At 47.8% G+C, this 19761-nt stretch overlaps 1 protein-coding gene across 7 annotated transcripts in view; it reads left to right on the top strand.

The window, feature by feature from the left end:
• The window catches only part of LOC116986696 (transcription factor EB-like), a 128177-nt gene that overhangs the window by 64706 nt on the left and 43710 nt on the right, over positions 1-19761 (top strand). For all 7 annotated transcript variants that reach the window (XM_033042269.1, XM_033042272.1, XM_033042271.1 and 4 more), the window contains exon 2: positions 19504-19751. In XM_033042269.1, coding sequence (XP_032898160.1) covers positions 19504-19751 — 248 coding nt within the window. The remainder of the gene's footprint in view (positions 1-19503; positions 19752-19761) is intronic.

Here is a 19761-nt window from a genome sequence, read left to right as displayed (position 1 = left end):
GACTGGACAGCATTCTCCGTGCAATGTGTAGGAAGGAACTGCAGGTGCTGGTTTAAGCCGAAGATAGACACAAACAGCTGGAGTAACACAGCGGGACAAGCAGCATGTCTGGAGAGAAGGAAGGGGTGACGTTTTGGGTCGAGACCCTTCTTCAGACAGTCACTGGGTCAGTGACTTGGCCTCCGCAGCCTTCTGCAGCACAGAATTCCACAGATTCACCACCCTCTGAATAAAGAAATTCCTCCTCATCTCCTTCCTAATGGAATGTCCTTTAATTCTTAGGCTATGACCTCTGGCCCTTTACATCACAGGCCCGGGACACTTTGTCAGACCTGAAACAGCTCTGTGTCTCTATGGGTGCCAACTAGGAATTATTTTTATGTTGCTTCAGTTTGCAGGTATTGATCTCTCGAGCCACTGATCCAGAAATGCATTTGTTTAGTTCCAGGATGGTATATTGTTAATAAGCCATAGCTGACGTTACATTGGCAGAGCCATAGACAAGGAGCAAGGCATTGGTATTAACTGTATAGTTCTTCCATAAATCTGCCATTAGCAATCCATTAGATCTGCCAATCTCCCCCCCCCCATCCCTCCCTCCCCTCCCCCCCCTTCCTCCCTCCCTCCCTCCCCCCCCCCCCCCTTCCTCCCCCCTCCTCCCCCCCCCCCCCCCTCCCCAATGTTTGCACATCCCCAAATCCTTTCCACTCATCACTTTAATTTCATGTTTCATGTATTTTGTGGTTTTATGACAGTTTGCAGATCAATTTTCCTTCTGGGATAAATAAAGTTCTATCGTATCGTAAAGTCTCTTAATTTATACAAACCAACAATTCGCTCCTGGATTGAAGATACGAGTTGCGTTTAGGTTGTGGTGCAGCCTATAGATGATTGATAACTAGGCACATAAAGTTGGATTCACTGCCTTTTTTAGCAACACTGACTCATTCCTTGAATTGATTGCTGAAAATCCTGGATAAAGCAGCACTTTGCTAGATGATGGATGTTTGCAGGAACGAAGCTCAAACTAAACGTGTCGGAAGGGACTGCAGATGCTGGTTGAAACTGACCTACTTATACCCAAGGGCTTTCCACCATTGCAAGGCACAAGTCAGGAATACTCTGCTGACCAAGATGAGGACTCTCTGGATGGTATCTAGCATAATGGACCAGCACCATCAGGCACCTTTCCCAGTTGCACACCAGTCCAACCTGGAAAATTATTGCTGTTCTTTGAACATTGTTGGGTCTAAATCTTGGAATAACATAAAGATAGCCACAAAAAGCTGGAGTAACTCAGCGGGTCAGGGAGCATCTCTGGTGAAAAGGAATGGGTGATGTTTCAGGTCTAGACCCTTCTTCATACAAATCTGTTGTGAACAAGTTGTATCTGCATATCTATCAGAATCAGCATGCATGAAGAATAACTCCATTTTAAATTGGTTCTGGTCCTGCGCTGGTTTTATTTGCCTTGTATGCTGCAGCTGTGCTGTCCTTTTATTAAACCTCGGTGGATTTGAATGAGTAATTATATTTCCTCAGATCTTCTCACTTCTTGCTCTTGAACTCCCCGTTTCACCTCTTTGTATCGAGCATTTTCTTACGCTTGATGCCTTCAGGACCCCACTCGTATGCCACCCCCCTCGTATATTATATGCCTCCTGATAGAAGCATATGCAGTTATGAGAGGCATAGATATGGTGGACAGTTAGAACCTTTTCCTCAGAGTGGAAATTTCAAAGACTAGAGGGCATAACTTTAAGGGAAGTCGGAGCAGAGTTTAAAGGAGGTGTACGTGGCAAGTTTTTTACACAGAGAGCAGTGGGTGCCTGGAATGCATTGCCAGGGGTGGTGATAAAGGCAGATACAATGGTGGCATTTAAGAGACTTTTAGATAGACACATGGATATGCAAGGAATGGAGGGATAGGGAGAGAGTGTAGGCACAGAGGATTAGTTTAACTTGGCAACACGTTTGGCACGGATATTGTGAGCAAAAGAGTCTGTTCCTGTGCTGTACTGTTCTATGCTCTAAGAGGGCGACTGACAGTAAAGGGCCTGTCCCACTGTACGAGGTAATTCAAGAGTTCTCCCGAGTTCTCCCTTGATTCGAGCTCGTGTAATGTACGTAGCGGGTACGTAGGAGGTCGTGGATGTCACGTAGCGGCTCGTACGGGTAACGGTAGGTACTCGGGAAATCCGGAAAACTCGTGACGTTTTTTCAACACTGAAAAATGTGCGCGAGTAAACAAATACTTGTGATTAAAAAATGTTTTACTTTTTACTCGTACGAGCCCCTACGTACAGCGGGACAGGCCCTTAAAGGGATTGCTCTGAGAGATGGCATGGACTCAAGAAGCTGAATGGCCTCCACTCTGTCACGGGGAGGTCTGAGAAACATAAGGGCTAACATGGTAAACCACCATGCCGTATTTACCTGTTGTTTCAGATTACTGATGTCATGCTAATCCCTATAGCTGCACACACACCTACAACCTCTCGTATTCAAGAGAGAGCGAGATATGGCTCTTAGGGCTAACGGTATGTTAGATATAGTTCTTTGGGCTAATGGAATCAAAAGAATCAAGGCATCAAGGGAATCAAGGGATATGGGGAGAAAGCAGGAACGGGGGTACCAGGATCATATTACATGGCGGTGCTGACTCGAAGGGCCGTATGGCCTGCTCTTGCACGTATTTTCTATGTTTCTATGTTTCTAATCTCTTTGTAACTCAACTTTGACTCAAATAGTCCACAATCTGGTGCTGGGGCACCAGCTCTCCCTTCTGTTCTTGGTTTCTTGGTCCTCCAAAATATTCCAAATGGAATTTAAACTGGAGGTGGTGTAACACTGTGTTCAAATGCAGAGTATGTGAGACAGTGTGCTGCAGAGTGCAGTGTGCGGGGAGAGAGAGTGTAAACACAAGCATTTGAGAATGAGGTAGGCTAAATAATGATTTTTTTTTGGTAAATAGTTTACCTTGCCTTTAAATATTGTGCAATGATTTTTGTGGTTTTGTTGCAGGAGCTAGTCAGTGCTGTTGAATAAAATCAAAAAGGGGAATAAGGTGTTATGAGTTATAGAAAAAATATACCCTGTGGCTTACTTGGCATTTCCCCAAGTGTAACAACCCATTGGCTGGATCAATCTACTTGCTGCACACTGAAGGGCCTGTCCCACTTACGCGACCTTTACAGGCGACTGCCGGCACCCGTCATAGGTCACCGAAATTTTCAACATGTTGAAAATTCAGCGGCGATCAGAAAGACGCTACGACTCTTTGGCGGACCACTCACGACCATAGGAGACCTCTCACGACCATTGAGACGACCCTTTGACGACATGTTGCGGGTGGCTTCTCACGACCATAGGAGACCTCTCACCACCATAAAGCCTATGGTCTTGAGAGGTCTCCAACGTGTCGTAGCGTCTTTCTGGTCGCCGCTGAATTTTCAACATGCTGAAAATTTTGGCGACCTATGACGTGTGCCGGCAGTCGCTTGTAAAGGTCGCGTAAGTGGGACAGGCCCTTGATTAAACACTGACTGCCCACTCACACTTACCACAGTAAGATCCATGTACATCTCGCACATCCCCTGTATCTTGAAGGTGCTGGAGAGAAGATTTACGAGGATGGTGCCAGGACTGGAGGGTCTGAGCTCCAGGGAGAGGTTGAGCAGGCTGGGTCTCTATTCCTTGGAGCTGTAGGGGTTTTGTTTTTCCCTTTACTCCACAAAAGGATTCCCCTAGGTTCTAGACCTCGGAATTATGGTGGGATATGATAAAAGGTTGAATTGACCAGAGTGTGCCGATGAGAGAAAACAGAAACCAAGATGGACTCAAAGCAAGTCTAAAATTTACAGGCTTTATTAAACAATGAGAAATCGAATCTCACCAACACTACACAATGCGTGGCTAAACTTATGCTTTAAACTAAAACTATGGACGAAAACTATCGGGCACGTCGTAAAACTTACTTTAACACAAGTTACTTGCAAGCATACTCCCCCTTGACCTTTCTCCCCTCAACCTCCTATTTCGGGAAATTCACCAGGTCACCAGGATACTCACAGCGAAGTCGATGCAGGCCCACGAGCTGTCCAGCAGAGCAGGAAGAGCAGGAAGAGAGAGAGAGTTCTGGCTTGACTTCGGCTTTTATACCTGAGCTTCCTTTGAAACCCCCAGGTGGTCCTCTGGATAGAAGGGGTTCTTTTGATGTTTCCCAGTTTCGATCTGGCATGAACAATAGGCTTCCGATGATAAGGGGTTTGCTGATGTCATGATCCCTCAGCCTGATCGTTATCATCCCCGATGGTGATTGTGCTTGTGCTGGCCTGTTTACCACCGTCTGCTGAAGCTTGGTTCCTCCCTTTGTGTATCCAAGAGAATCTCGTTATCTCCGTCTCAGCCTTCCCTGTTCACACCGTTGTGTGATGTCCAAGTCCACAGGCCAGACGGGTTTGATTCTTGATGTGTATTGGAGGGGGTTTTTTTTTCCGTTGCAGCCAGCAAATTTGTCTTTTAAGATATCCATGTGCTTATTCAATTTCTTCCATAATTTTGGAGGATTTGCCCAAATAACTTACATGCCCCTACGACACGTCCAGGCTCGCACGGACCGTGTCGATTGACAAAGTTAGTGGGCAATCCTCCAGCCTCAAGAGCTGTAAACACTCCTGGTGAGAAGGTGAAATTATGTACCCCGAAAGCCCCCTTAATCGCTAAACTAGGCCCTCGAAGCACATTAACTTACACTATACACCTTTTACTTTACATCAATCCCACAAACCATACAGTACCCTCACGACCATTCCCTGAAAATGCAGGGATTACAACTTATGTACAAAAACTATTGCACTAGAGTACAGACATTTTACAGTGATGGGGTGTCGTTATGGTGACGTCGGGCGGCTCGATTTACCAGCTGTTGTAATTTGGCCATCCTCCTCCGCCTTTTAAATTTGCAATTAATGCATAGCAAATACACCACAATTATCATCTGGCAGATGATCAGAACATGGGACACGATGCGGACCCATGCTGGTACTATGATCCAGGACTCCAGGTCCCACCAACTTGGAGACTTGATCTCTTCGATCTCCCTGGCGATATCCAGAGTCTTTTGTTCCAGGGAGAAGAAGTGTTTGTGCGACAACTCGACCGCCACCAGCAACTCTTTTAATTTTTCATTCACTGGGGGAATATCATACCCAAAATGGGCAACATAGTCAAATAAGTCAGTTACATTTTCTCGTACCGAGAGGTGAACCGAAGAAGGTTCCGGGATGGGTAATATTCGCTGCTGTGCCACATGGACTTCTGCCCTGGGTTTAAAGCAGAAGCTGCTGTGCGGTATCGGGCACCACAGCTGTGATCCGTGCTGATACCGCTGGGCACTTGTGGTGACACAGTACGTCCCACTGCCTATATACGCCACCTGTGGAGGGACATGGTCTGCCGCCATCGCCTCCATGGTGCAGTTTATAGGCTGTGCCCCAACAGTCCTGAACCCACACTGAGGCCTAGCCTCAGCGCCCATGTGCTGGGGACACAGGATTACCTGTGCTCCCCGGCTCCGACAACCCAAAAGGTCAATGCCTGTCACAGCTTGCTCCCTCACTATGACATAGGGCGGGACCTTCCCGTAGCGAATATGCACCCCCCCACGAACAACTCCCACGTTCTCCACTCGGTACAGAGGAGCTGGTCGTGCCGAGGTTCCCATTACCGGGATTCGTACGACCACTCCCATTATGGTGTGATTGGATTTTCCGCAATCCACCGGTACCGGGTAGGCCTCGGAGGCCACACGAAGCTGACAAGGACTCAAAGTGCTGTTATAAGGGTGTAGCGCTGCTAGGTGCTGGTTGCTTATCCAGGAGGGGACCCGACCTTGCCTCAGGTCTTCCAGGTTGCTCCTCCCCTCCCCCAACAACCACGCACCATACAGCCCACACACCTCATTCTGTGCAGCCTGATCGGACGCATTCCGGTCCTCTTTAATCAAAGCGTTTATCGTTTTTGCATGTGTCTCCAATTGTGCTATGATTTCTTTTAGATGTAGAGTCATTGCCACCTCTTCGTGCAGTCCCGATCCTACCACCGCATTTTCCTCCCCCAGAACCTTTCTTAACTGGCCCTTCAACTGATTGATCTGCAAGGCCAGTTCTACGTTGTCCATGCTATTAATAATAGACGTCCCCGTGTTAAATGCTGTAAACCCGTCATTAACCACCCCTCGTCTTTGCCTACCGGACCCCAAAGTGAAATCCCCTCCCCCGCGGTACATCTCTTCTATGTCTATGTCCCCAAAATCCAGGTTGTGGAATTTCTGGGACATGTCTTTTAACAGGGCCTGATATAATAATTCCGTCTCGCGGGGGCACCATGCGGGTACTCCTCCGTGTCCCCGCGACGCGCCACGCACATCCGGAGGCACATCATTGCCATCATCCATTGCCATCATCCATCTGGAAAACAAAGCAAAACACCTCCTTGCCTCCACAAAGCTATCCGCCTAAAATGGCATTTGGGGTTTTGTTTTGTCTGTTGTGGTCTACTTTTCCACAGCACATCCCTTTGATCCCGTACTGTCTGTCCTGTCCCTGTACTCCCCTGTAGCTATACAAAACCCTATATCTAATTACGCTAACTACATCTACTTACACACAAACCAATGCTATATACAACGCCACCCGTCTCCGGGTGGCCAACTTATAACTGGTCCCCGTCACGCTGGGGCCACCCCTCTGGTGGGCCCTCCCGTGCAGGCCAGAACTCCTCCTGTCGAGGGGCCTGACTGCCCCTCACCTCCCTTTGCACTACGGGGTTTTGAGTTACCCCTACGTTCCCTGTGGAGACTGGGCTCCCTCCAGCCGCACTCCGTAGTGCCCTGTTTCGGCCACTCTCCTTCCCGGCCCTCCTGTGGCCGGCCCTAGCCCTAGGTTTAATTAGGGATGGGGACCACCTTACTGGGGGTTTAAGGACCCTGTCACTCCTACGTCTGACCGGGGGTTCCCACACCAGTGGTGATACCTCCATCTCCTCTGCTTCTGCTAGTTCTGCCTCTCTTAGGCAGTCTACTGTACCTGCCTGCGGAGGGCTGGAGTCAGCCTCCTTCTCCGCTGCTTCCAGTCCTTGCCCTGGAACACAGCCGGCTACTTCAGGCTGACTACCTGTGGACTCGCCTGGCTCCCCTACGGTTTCCACATCAACCCGGGTCTGTTCCTGATCTTTACCCCCATACGGTCCCTCTATCTTCTCCTGCCTGCAAATGGCTGCTGAGGCAGCCTTTAAAATGGGGTCTTGTGCCTGGACCATGGTCAGGTCCGGTGCCAAAACCACTCCCGCACTCTCCTTTTCTCGAGGCTGCTCCCTGGCTGCAGCTACCTGTCCTTCCTCATGGGGATCTAATGCTTTCCCACTCCTGGCTCCTTCCCTGGCCAAGCAATCCGCCCTCTGATTTCCCTCGCCTCGTGGACTATAGGGTGCCCTACTAGATAGAGGGGATGTACGGGGATTGTCCATGTGGACAATAGTACTGGAAGCACCTGTGTCCAGCAGGTAACTCCCGACCACATCCTGGACCTCCATCTTGACCCAGGGTCTCCCACATGGGCCATACTCTAATGGGCATAGGAATGTGGGCTGTTTCGCTGGCAGTCATAAAGGTGCCGGGGGTGCGGATATGGGCGTGCCATGGCCTGTTGCCATGGCTACCTGTCCGGATCCTCCCGCCTTTGACTGCAAATAGGTAATTAGATCTCTTACATCTATTGTTACCTCCGGGGCTGGGTTGGCCGTTACCGGGGTCCTATCCCCCACTGCTCTACTTGGGTTTCTGCACTCCCTCTTGTAGTGCCCGGGCTTCCCACACCCATAGCACACCGGCCTCATCTCGGAAGAGGTCTGGCTGCCTTCCTGTTTCCACTGCCTCCTTTTGGGGGGTGCCGGTACTATTTCGTGCACCTTGCCCTTAAAGGGCTTCTCCTCACTTCTCACCCCATTGCGATACGCAAGGGTGAGCTTCCTGATCACCTCCGCCTCGTTAAGGTTTGGGTCAGCTGGGTCGAACCAGTGCTCGGCCCTTGCCCTAACTCGCGGGAGGCAATTCGCCACCAGAGTCTTCAGCCAGTGAGCTGTTCTCCCATCTAAATTCTGCCTATCTAAAGGCATCCCACACGCTCCCTCATATACTGCCCACAGCCTGTCTGCGAACATGTCCGGGGACTCAGCTACCTGCTGCTCCGTCTCCCCCACCCTTGTGAAAGGACTACCCTGATTCAACCCCATGGCCTCCAGAACCGCTGTCTGTGCCGCTACCCATGTTTCAGGTCTTCCCCCTTCCCTGGAGGTCACTGCCTTGCATAGGTATGAATCTAGGGTCATCAGTAGCAGCTTTACCCGTTCTACCTCATCGCAATCGTTTATTTCGGCTGCCTGCTGCACCTCCATAAAATGCAATGACGGGTCTCCTGCCCTGGTTAACTTGGGAACCTGAGCCACCATCCCCCTCAGCACATGTGCCCCATGGGGAATGATGATATCACTCTCTATGGGCCCCCTATCTGCCTGCCCTACCGGGGGACCATATTTCCTTTGCCGTGCCGGGCACATCTGCCCTACTCTGGGCTGTTGCCCCTTTACCCCTGGCTCTCCCACCATGATCGGTAACCCCACCACCTCGTGGTGTGCTACACATGGCGCGGAAGCCGCTAACTGAGGGTGCTCTCCCGCCCCTCCTTGGGCCTGTCCCTCCCCGGACAACCCGAACCCCACCTGCCGACCCGGACCTATCCCCGGCGCCTCAGGAGGCGGTCTATTCCCCTTTGCCACTGGGGAATCATCTGCTGAGGGAAGCCCTCTGCCCCCGGGGGACCCCCCTGGTCCTACCAGGTGAACCCGTCCCCTAGTCTTGGACAGAGTCTCCTCCAGCTGCGCTATCCTCGCCTGGCAAGGCCCGTGATCACTATTGCCTAGCTCGCTACGGGCCACCCTGTATGCTGCTTGTATATCCTGGAACTTTCCCTCCAGCTCCCTGCACTTCTGTGTACTCTGAGCCAGGAGTTCCTGGGCGTTCCTTTCCCTCTCCTTTGCCTCTACCACCTGGCATTGGAGGAATTCCTGGGCATTTCTGTGGGACTCCCTCGCCTGCAAGATACACTGCCTGGCTTTACTGCATTCCTCAGATAGCCCTTCCCCTTCTCTAGCGCTTTCTTCAGCGCTGGCCCTAGCTTCTCTCTGTTGCTCTTCCAGTCTATCTATCTGTCTCTGCATATTGGCTACCTGCTGTGATAGGCACGCTAGCCAAACTGCCTTTTCCTGCCCTTTATTATACAGTTTGCTTTCCGTCCATTGAGCTGCAGCTTCTGCGGGCTGCTCAGCTCTCAACAGTGCTATCACCCATTGTTTGGTGAGATTGATCTTTTTAAACAGATAAGAGGAGATTCTCTCCTCCATCTTGCTACGTTCTCTCACCCCCTCTGACAAATCACATATCCCAAACCACCGAGGTCCTGCCGCGGTCGCCATTCTGTAGGGGTTTTGTTTTTCCCTTTACTCCACAAAAGGATTCCCCTAGGTTCTAGACCTCGGAATTATGGTGGGATATGATAAAAGGTTGAATTGACCAGAGTGTGCCGATGAGAGAAAACAGAAACCAAGATGGACTCAAAGCAAGTCTAAAATTTACAGGCTTTATTAAACAATGAGAAATCGAATCTCACCAACACTACACAATGCGTGGCTAAACTTATGCTTTAAACTAAAACTATGGACGAAAACTATCGGGCACGTCGTAAAACTTACTTTAACACAAGTTACTTGCAAGCATACTCCCCCTTGACCTTTCTCCCCTCAACCTCCTATTTCGGGAAATTCACCAGGTCACCAGGATACTCACAGCGAAGTCGATGCAGGCCCACGAGCTGTCCAGCAGAGCAGGAAGAGCAGGAAGAGAGAGAGAGTTCTGGCTTGACTTCGGCTTTTATACCTGAGCTTCCTTTGAAACCCCCAGGTGGTCCTCTGGATAGAAGGGGTTCTTTTGATGTTTCCCAGTTTCGATCTGGCATGAACAATAGGCTTCCGATGATAAGGGGTTTGCTGATGTCATGATCCCTCAGCCTGATCGTTATCATCCCCGATGGTGATTGTGCTTGTGCTGGCCTGTTTACCACCGTCTGCTGAAGCTTGGTTCCTCCCTTTGTGTATCCAAGAGAATCTCGTTATCTCCGTCTCAGCCTTCCCTGTTCACACCGTTGTGTGATGTCCAAGTCCACAGGCCAGACGGGTTTGATTCTTGATGTGTATTGGAGGGGGTTTTTTTTCCGTTGCAGCCAGCAAATTTGTCTTTTAAGATATCCATGTGCTTATTCAATTTCTTCCATAATTTTGGAGGATTTGCCCAAATAACTTACAGAGCGCAGGAGGATGAGTGGTGATCTTATAGAGGTGTATAGAAATCCTGAGAGGTATAGATCATGTAGATGCACAGAGTAGGTGAATCAAGGACCAGAGGACATGGGCTTAAGGTGAAGGGGAAAAGATTTAATGAGAACTTGAGGGCTAACACATAGGGTGGTGTGTGTATGGAACCAGCCGCCAGAGGATATGCTTGAAGCAGGTTCTATCGCAATGTTTAAGAGACATTTGGACAGGTATGTGGATAGGACAGGTTTAGAGGGATATGGAGCAAACGTGAGCAGTAGATGGGACATGTTGGCCAGTGTGGGCAAGTTAGGTCCAAGGGCCTGTTTCTATGCTGTATCACTCTATGACTCTATGACTTTGTGACTCGACTGTGTGCTAATCTAATAACAATACAAAGTAAAAGATGAGCTTACTTCTGAGTATTCATCCAGTACCTAGATTGTTTTGGTTTCCTGAGAATTGGCTGATCGTCTGTTCCCCTGAAGAGTGCCGGATATTGTTTTAGTTTAGTTTAGAGATACAGTGCGGAAACAGGCCCTTCCACCCACCGAGTCTGCACTGACCAGCGATCCCTGCAAATTAACACTATCCTTCACACACTCGGGACAATTTACACTTATACTAAGCCAATCAACCCATAAAGCTATACTTCTTTGGAGTGTGGGAGGAAAAAGGTACAGGTTTGTGGGTTAATTGGCTTGGTATAAGTGTAAATTGTCCCGAGTGTGTGTAGGATAGTGTATAGTATAATCTTTTTCCAAGACATGTATAGTCCTTTCTTTGACTGGATAGCAGGCAACAAAAGGCTTTTCACTCCCTCGATGCACATGACAATAATCACAAACTAACCAAAGGCCACCGGCATTCTCGCTGTGAGGACTTCACTGTCAAGTACAACTTTGCTTACCCCACTTCCCCTTCACCCCTGCTCTATCTGTTTCTCACTGCCTCCCTCAAAACACTAAACCCTCAGGGTTTCAACTCACTGATGGTCCCAGTGTGAATGTTTATCCTGAGCAAGGTGGGAGAACTGGCAAAGATTTCACAGCATGTTTAGCCGTCAGTTTTAATAAATTCTTTCACTGGAACAAGAATGGAATTTAATGCTATTCAAGTCTACTTCTTCTTTCGTGTCCATCTTCCATGTTTCAAATGTTGACATTGCTGTCATCGCCCGTCCCGACAAGGACGCAAGCTTCCGGGCGACAATCAGTGGGAGCCATCACTTGTTGTGATATATGATGTTGGTGGCAGAATTAGCTCGGGATACTTCCAGTTTCCAGCCCCGCGACATGGAGGCTTCTGCTATGGGTTCATGCAATTCCGGTCATTATATTTGGAGGATAATTTATTCTGGAATGTAGCTGAAAGATGGGATGTAGCGAGCAATTAGGAAAATGGTATGTTGGGCCTTATTGCATGAGGGTTGAGTACCGGGCTAAAGATGTCTTACTGCAAACATTGGAGGCTCAGGAGCGCATTGACGATGACCAGACGGATTGCTGAGATGCACGTTTGTCATATGAGGAGGCATTGAAGATGTTAGCACCCAGTGGCGACCTCATTGAAGCACACAGAACTCGGAGAGAACTGAACAGAATAGGCACAAAAAGCTGGAGTAACTCAGCGGGTCAGGGCAGCATCTTTGGAGAAAAGGAATAGGTGACCTTTCGGGTCGAGGCCCTGCTTGTTCCCAGACTCTCAATCCGAAGAAGGGTCTCGACCAAAAACGTAACCTATTCCTTCTCTCCAGAGATGCTGCCTGTCCTGCTGTTACTCCAGTTTTTTGTGTCTCTCTTCGATTTAAACCAGCATCTGTAGTTCCTTCCTACATAACAGGATAGGTATGTGGCTGAATAGTTTAGAACTGAGGTTCATTTATTCAAAATAAGGGATGGGCCCCTTAATCTCTATGCCTATTAGAACTTCACCCAAACACGTCCAAGCCAACCAAAATGTCCCATCTAAGCTATTCCCATTTACCCACATTTGGCCCCTATCCTTCTAAAACTTTTCCGATGTTCCTATCTATGTACCTGTCCACGTGTCTTTTAAATGCTGTTATACTACCTCCCTGAAGAGAATTTAATTCCTTGTGTTATGGATGGTTTTCATCCCTTCAGTCATCAATTGTATTCAAACTCAAGGATGGTTTAGTTTAATTTAGTTTAGTTTAGAGTTACAGCACGGCAACAAGCCTTTCGGCCCACCGAGTCCACACCGACCAGCGATCCCCACACTGTAACACTATCCAATACACACTAGGGACAATTTACACTTTTACCAAGCCAATTTACCTACATACCTGTACGTCTTTGGAGTGTGGGAGGAAACCGAAGATCGCGGAGAAAACCCACGCGGTCATGGGGAGAACGTACAAACTCAGCACAGACAGCGCCCGTAGTCGGGATCGAACCTGGGTCTCCGGCGCTGCCCGCGCTGTAAGGCGACAACTCTACCGCCGTGCTGCAAGACCTGATCCTCGAGTAATGGAAAAACTAGATCATAGCAAAATCAAAGGAAGTGGGGATGTGGACCTGAGGTGGAACGTTGGTGGTGATCTTGTTGGATGGCAGAGCTGAATAGATTTATGCTGTATCGTTTTGGTACAGAACTATTACAGTTTGACATGGTGCAGTTCAGGGTATAGGTGTCTCCTTGAGAACAGCAGTGCACAATATGATCTCATTCACTGTCATAAAAAAAGATGGAAAGAAAACGATATAAATACTTGGTTCACTTGCACCTCCTCCAGCCTCGTCTATTGTGTCTGTTATTCAAGGTGTGGACTCTTATACATCGGCGAGACCAAACGTAGACTGGCCGATCGTTTCGCTGAGCACCTTCGCTCAGTCTGCCTGAACCTACCTGATCTCCCGGTTGCTAAACACTTTAATTCTCCTTCCCATTCCCACACGGACCTTGTTGTCCTGGGGTAGAGTGAGGGTAAATGCAAATTGGAGGAACAGCATTTCATATTTCGCTTGGGCAGCTTAGAGCCCAGTGGTATGAATATTGATTTCTCTCACTTCAAGTAGCCCCGGCATTCCCTCTCTCTCCATCCCTCCCCCACCCAAGTTGCACCAGCTTCTCGTTTTCACCCAACAAACAGCTAACAGCTCTTTCCTTTATTCTCCTTACTTTTTTGCACATCTTTCATTCATTGTTCTTTATCTCTCTACATCATCGTCTATATCTCTCGTTTCCCTTATCCCCAAGTAGTCTGAAGAAGGGTCTCGACCCAAAACATCACCTATTCCATCTCTCCAGAGATGCTGCTTGTCCCGCTGAGTGACTCCAGATTTTTGTGTCTATCTATAATATAAATATTGGTGGGTACAGATCTGAGAACAAGAATTGAGCAAATTAACTTGATTTAATATTAATTAAAAATTGATAATGGAAAAAATAACGAAACTACAACTAAACAAACCACCTGAAAGTATGTTATCACCTCAGTGCCTTGCAAGCAGTAGTTGAGGAAATTATGGATGTTATAATCACAATCTTCCCAGAGTCATTAGGTCCATTCCTTCTCTCCAGAGATGCTGCCTCACCCGCTGAGTTACTCCAGCATTTTGTGTCTACCTTCGATTTAAACCAGCATCTGCAGTTCTTTCTTACACAAGAATTCTCTTGTTGGTCTGGAAACTTCCCCATGTTTCTCCATGACTCGAGGACAGTGGAAATTAGACGTGAAAGATAAGCGAGTCTAAAAACAGTTTTGAGGAAATGACTTGCATCGGTTATGAAGAACAGTGCGAGCTTTGAGACCAGCATGAAGTAGTCAGAGAGGGAGCGGGGACTGGGAAAAGACACAGCATCTTCAATCAACCTCATTGAATGTTATGAAACTGTAACTAATGTGATTGAATGAGTACCATAGAAGCTATTTGTACAGGCTTTTGGAAGGCATTCGATAAAAATACACATAAATATCTTCTATCAAAACTGAGGGGAGATGGAATTGAACTCTACTTCCTGACTTAAACAACAAATTTGTTCAAAGGCTGAAGATTAAGGAACCCATATTAGAACTGTTTGTTAATGAGAATACTCGTGTTCTTGGCATCTCTAACTTCAGTAACCCTTGCTTTCCCTCTCTCTCCATCCCTCCCTCTTCCTAGTTCTCCCACCAGTCTGACTGTCCCTTGATTCAATTTTACCTCTGAATGCTTCGGTATTGCCGCCTACTAGCTAACAATGATCTCTTCTACATTTTCTTGGAACCCCATCGCCTTTGATGTCTCGATTTCACACCTTATCCTTCCTTACCTCTGTGTCTCCCTCCGCCTGACTCTGTCTGAAGAAGGGTCTCGACCCGATACTTCACCCATTCCTTCCATCCAGAGATGCTGGCCTGTCCTGCTGAGTTACTCCAGCATTTTGTGTGTATCTTTGGTGTAAACCAGCATCTGCAGTTCCTTCCAACACAGTAAGTCGTTTAGATTAGTGCAGAAAGTGAGGCAGGCGTGAGGATTGGGCAGGAGTTAGTGAACAAACCCAGATGATGCAGTTCAATGTGGGGTGCACCCAATTTAATGAACAACAGATAGGTCAAAGGTGAGAGGGCAGGAACACAGGAGCTGAGATACTGGAGTTGATATCGACAGATAAAACATTTACAAACGACAATGGATTGATTGTGTTTGATGCAGATCTGATTACTCTTTCCATACGCTGTCTTCATTTCTTCGTGTATCACCTTAGGATGGGTCGGCATATTGGTTTGGCTGAGCAGATTCGTCAGTGGCACTTAAACATAAAGGGTCACATTTTGAGGACAGTTATCAAAAATCTAGTTTATGTCTTTCCGAGATACAGCGCGGGAACAGGCCCTTTGGCCCACCGGGTCCGCACATTGACACAAGCCTACACACACTAGGGGAAATTTAAACTTATACCGAGTATACAAACCCAAGCCATTAACTTACAAACCTGTACGTCTTTGGCGTGTGGGAGGAAACCAAAGATCTCGGAGAAAACCCACGCAGGTCACGGGGGGAACGTACAAACTCCGTGGTCGGGATTGGACCCGGGTCTCCAGCGCTGCAAGCGCTAAAAGGCAGCAACTCTACTGCTGCGCCACCATGCCGCTCAAGTTCAATAACAGGATCAGACGTCCAGGGCCGGCCTTAGGAGGTGCGGGTCCAATTGGGAACAATTTTGGTGAGCCCCAGGTTCCCAGCCAAGGTCTGTAGAATCATAGAAATATAAATAAAGTCTATTATAAACTTTATATCTCTATGGTAGAATGGAAAGTAATCAAAATGTGCGCTTAAAAAGTGCATGCGAGTTAATGGACCAACCAGATCTAAGCTCCATTTTAATATAAAATTGCACACATGTAAGCCTACAAGTAACAAACAAAATGTGTAGATCACCTCTGAAAAGTACATAGAGAGTAGATTACTCTAGCACGGGGCCCAATTGGGAGCAATTGGTCCAATTGGCTTAAGGCCAGCCCTGCAGACGTCTCAAACGATGAACCAATTTTAAGATATTAAGAAATAGACTTGTTAGGAAAGAAAATGTGAAAATATTTCACAGAAACGGGGGCACGGCAAAATTCCACTGAGGCCAATTGAGGGAATGTCAGGCAACACTTCCTCTTCACGGATAATGAGCCTGTAATGCTCTTCCGACTGATGTTGTGGAATGGGATGACTCAGAACTGAGATTCATAGATTTTTGTCTTGTGTTGAGACGTTTGAAACCATGATAAATTGAGGTACAGATCAGGCTTGATATAACGGATTAAATAAACAGGTTCAAGTTTGTGACTGGCTTATTTCTCATCCTGTTTTTCTCCCAACAGTGCTATGCAGGGACGACAGATGGCACAATGGGCTAAGTGTTCGGCTGGCGACCGGAAGGCAGCCGGTTCGAATCCCGCTTGGAGTGCATACTGTCGTTGTGTCCTTGGGCAAGACACTTCACCCACCTTTGCCTGTGTGTGAATGTGTGTGAATGTGTGTGAATGTGTGTGAGTGATCGGTGGTGGTCGGAGGGGCCGTAGGCGCAGATTGGTAGCCACGCTTCCGTCAGTCTGCCCCAGGGCAGCTGTGGCTACAGAAGTAGCTTACCACCACCGAGTGTGACTGAGGAGTGAATGAATAATGCGATGTAAAGCGCCTTGAGTATTAGAAAGGCGGTATATAAATCCCATCCATTATTATTATTATTATGCATAACTGTATAAGATTGAGGGACGGGATTGGAAGGCACAGGGATTTCTGTTCTGCTTCCCCGAGAGCCAGCTTCCATGATTAGGATTGACTAGTTTAGACTTTAGACTGTAGAGGCACAGGGTGGAAACAGGGCCTTTGGCCCAGTGAGTCTGCATTGACCAGCGATCACCCCATACTACACTAACACTATCCGACACACTCGCGACAATTTACAATTTTATCGAAGACAATTAACCTACAAACCTGCACGTCTTTGGAGTGTGGGGGGAAACTGGAGCACCCAGAGAAATGCCATGCGGTCACAGGGAGAACATACAAACTCTGTACAAACAGTACCCATTGTCAGGATCGAACTTGTGTCTCTGGCGCTGTGAGGCATCAACTCTGCCACTGCGCCACCGTGCTGCACTGTGTTTCGAAAATTGGCAGGTGATGGAACCAATGACAGTGGATATCACAAGTGATCTCCAGTTGCCATTGACTTTAGAGTCATACAACATGGAAACAGGCCCTTCGGCCCAACTCATTTATACTGACCAATTAACCGAGCTAGTCCCACTTGCAGTTCCTGGCCCATGTCACTCTAAACTTTTTCTATCCATGTATCTCTCTTTTAAATGTTAAACACAAAATGCTCGAGTAACTCGTGGGACAGGGTGACGTTTCGGCGCGCAAAGATTTAGTGTAGCATGTCCCACTTGGCCGTCATTTACACGACAGGCCGGTAGTGACTGTCGCACGCGTCATCATGCGTCCGCACAGACGTCTGGAGCGCGTGACGTCATTTGAATACCCAGTTTATGATATTTACCCAGTTTATGATATTTACCCAGTTTATGATATTTACCCAGTTTATGATATTTACCCAGTTTATGATATTTACCCAGTTCATGATATTTACCCAGTTTATGATATTTACCCAGTTTATGATATTTACCCAGTTTATGATATTTACCCAGTTTATGATATTTACCCAGTTTATGATATTTACCCAGTTCATGATATTTACCCAGTTTATGATATTTACCCAGTTTATGATATTTACCCAGTTCATGATATTTACCCAGTTTATGATATTTACCCAGTTCATGATATTTACCCAGTTTATGATATTTATGGTGATTTTCTAAAATGTTCCAATTTCTTGAATGGTGCTAGCAATTGGAAAAACTGCAGATGTAATGCCCCTATTCAAAAAAAGTGGTGAATGAAAAGTAGCAAGCTGCAGACCAAATTCATCTGTGGGAAGGAACTGCAGATGCTGGTTTAAATTGAAGATAGACACAAAATGCAGGAGTAACTGAGCGGGACCGACAGCATCTCAGGAGAGAAGGAATGGATGATGTTTCAGTCTGAAGAAGGGTCTCGACCCGAAACGTCACCCTATCACACTTGGCCATCATTTACGCGATAGGCTGGTGGCGCGCAAAGATTTAGTGCAGCACGAAATCCTGGCGCACTGCACGCAACTCCACACTCCTCCATACCAGTCCATGCACCCGTCCCGCACTACCCACACGCTACCCACACGCTACCCACATGCTACCCACACGCCACCGGATTGCGTAAATGGCGCGCAAATGACGGCCAAGTGGGACAGGCCCTTAAGGCTCTAGCTCTGGAACCAGGACTAGACCACTTGGACGCTGGGACTCTGGTCTGGTACAGTGGGTCTCTGCCTTACAATCCGTTCCTATACACTCACCCTGACGCCGCGGGCATTCGATTTAAGCAGCAGCCTCCCACGTGACACCTGGTCAAATGCCTCTTTGAAATCTAAATCTGCACCACTTACAAGTTCACCTCTACTAACTCTTCCTGTGAAACCCTCAAAGAATAGACCTATTCTGTAAACATGGTTTACTTTTCATAAAACCACGCTGGCTAAGTTTAATTATGTTCTACCAAAAACAAAGTGCTGGAGGAACTCAATGGGTCAGGCAACTTTTGTGGAGGGAATGGACAGAAGGTGTTTCGTGTCAGGACCCTTCTTTAGATGTGAATGTTATCTGTCCATTACCCAGCCTGAGGACAGAAATTGGGAGCAAAAGTTCTGGCTTCCTCCTCCTATAGTTAGTGCCGTGATGCTATTCCCACATTTCTCAATTTTTAGTTACTGACTTCTGGTGAGATCTCGGCCTGTATTGGTTGCAGCACATGGACAAGCCAGTCACTAATGGAGCTTTGTGAGCTCTGGGTATCTCCCGGCAAGGTGCAGTCTGGTATGTCGTGAGGTCAAGATGCCGGGATGGTCTCTGGGATTGGCCTCAGTCAGGCCCTGCTGTATTGGGTTCCCAGCCATGGCTCACGAATGGTTGATCTTATCAATGTGATCGACTGCCTCAGAAGAGGAAGGAGGGGGCAGAGGTGGAGAGGGCAAAGGAAGAGGAGGAATAGGCCGAGGAGGTGGGGAGAGGGGAAGGAAGGAGGAGGCAAGGAAAGAGGGGGAGAGGAGCAGACGGGAAAGAGAGGAAAAAGTAGGAGGGATAGGGGGCGTGAGGAGGAGAGGAGGGATGAGAAACAAGGGCCAGAGAAGATCAGGGGAGAGGAAAGTGTAATAGAAAGGGATAAAGGTGAGGGAGACATGGGTTGGGAAAGAGGGAGAGTGGAGAAGGAGAAAAAGCTGAGGAGAGGACAAGGAGTTTTGGAGGATGGAAGGGAATGAATGAATGAATAGGTTTATTGGCCAAACATTCACATACAAGGAATTTGCCTTGGTGCTCCGCCCGCAAGTGACAACATGACATACAGTGACAGTTAGGAATGACATATAAAACATTAACCATTAATAATAAAACATTATTGATTAAACAAGTGAGGAGGAGATTTAGTCACTTGATGAACAAACTGGTCTTGACGAGACTTCTGTCTGAATGTTTTGCAGTGATTAATTTTGACGAAGGATTTCAAGAGGGGCCTCGATCTTCCGCCATGGCGTCCCGCACCAATATGCGGATGATGCTCATGCGGGAGCAGCTGCAGAAGGAGGAGCAGCGGGAGAAAGAGCAGCAACAACAGGCAGCTATGCATTTAATGCAACAGCGCATGCCGATCAATACCACACCTGCTATCAACGTCAGCAACTCCATCCAGTACCCGACGCGCCCGGAGGTTCCTCGAGAGATTCTAAAGGTACGTTTAA

Source organism: Amblyraja radiata, chromosome 24 (genome assembly GCF_010909765.2).
Source record: "Amblyraja radiata isolate CabotCenter1 chromosome 24, sAmbRad1.1.pri, whole genome shotgun sequence".
Taxonomy (NCBI): domain Eukaryota; kingdom Metazoa; phylum Chordata; class Chondrichthyes; order Rajiformes; family Rajidae; genus Amblyraja; species Amblyraja radiata.
The sequence above is the reverse complement of the archived record's forward strand: the minus strand, read 5'-3'. Positions and strand labels throughout refer to the sequence as shown.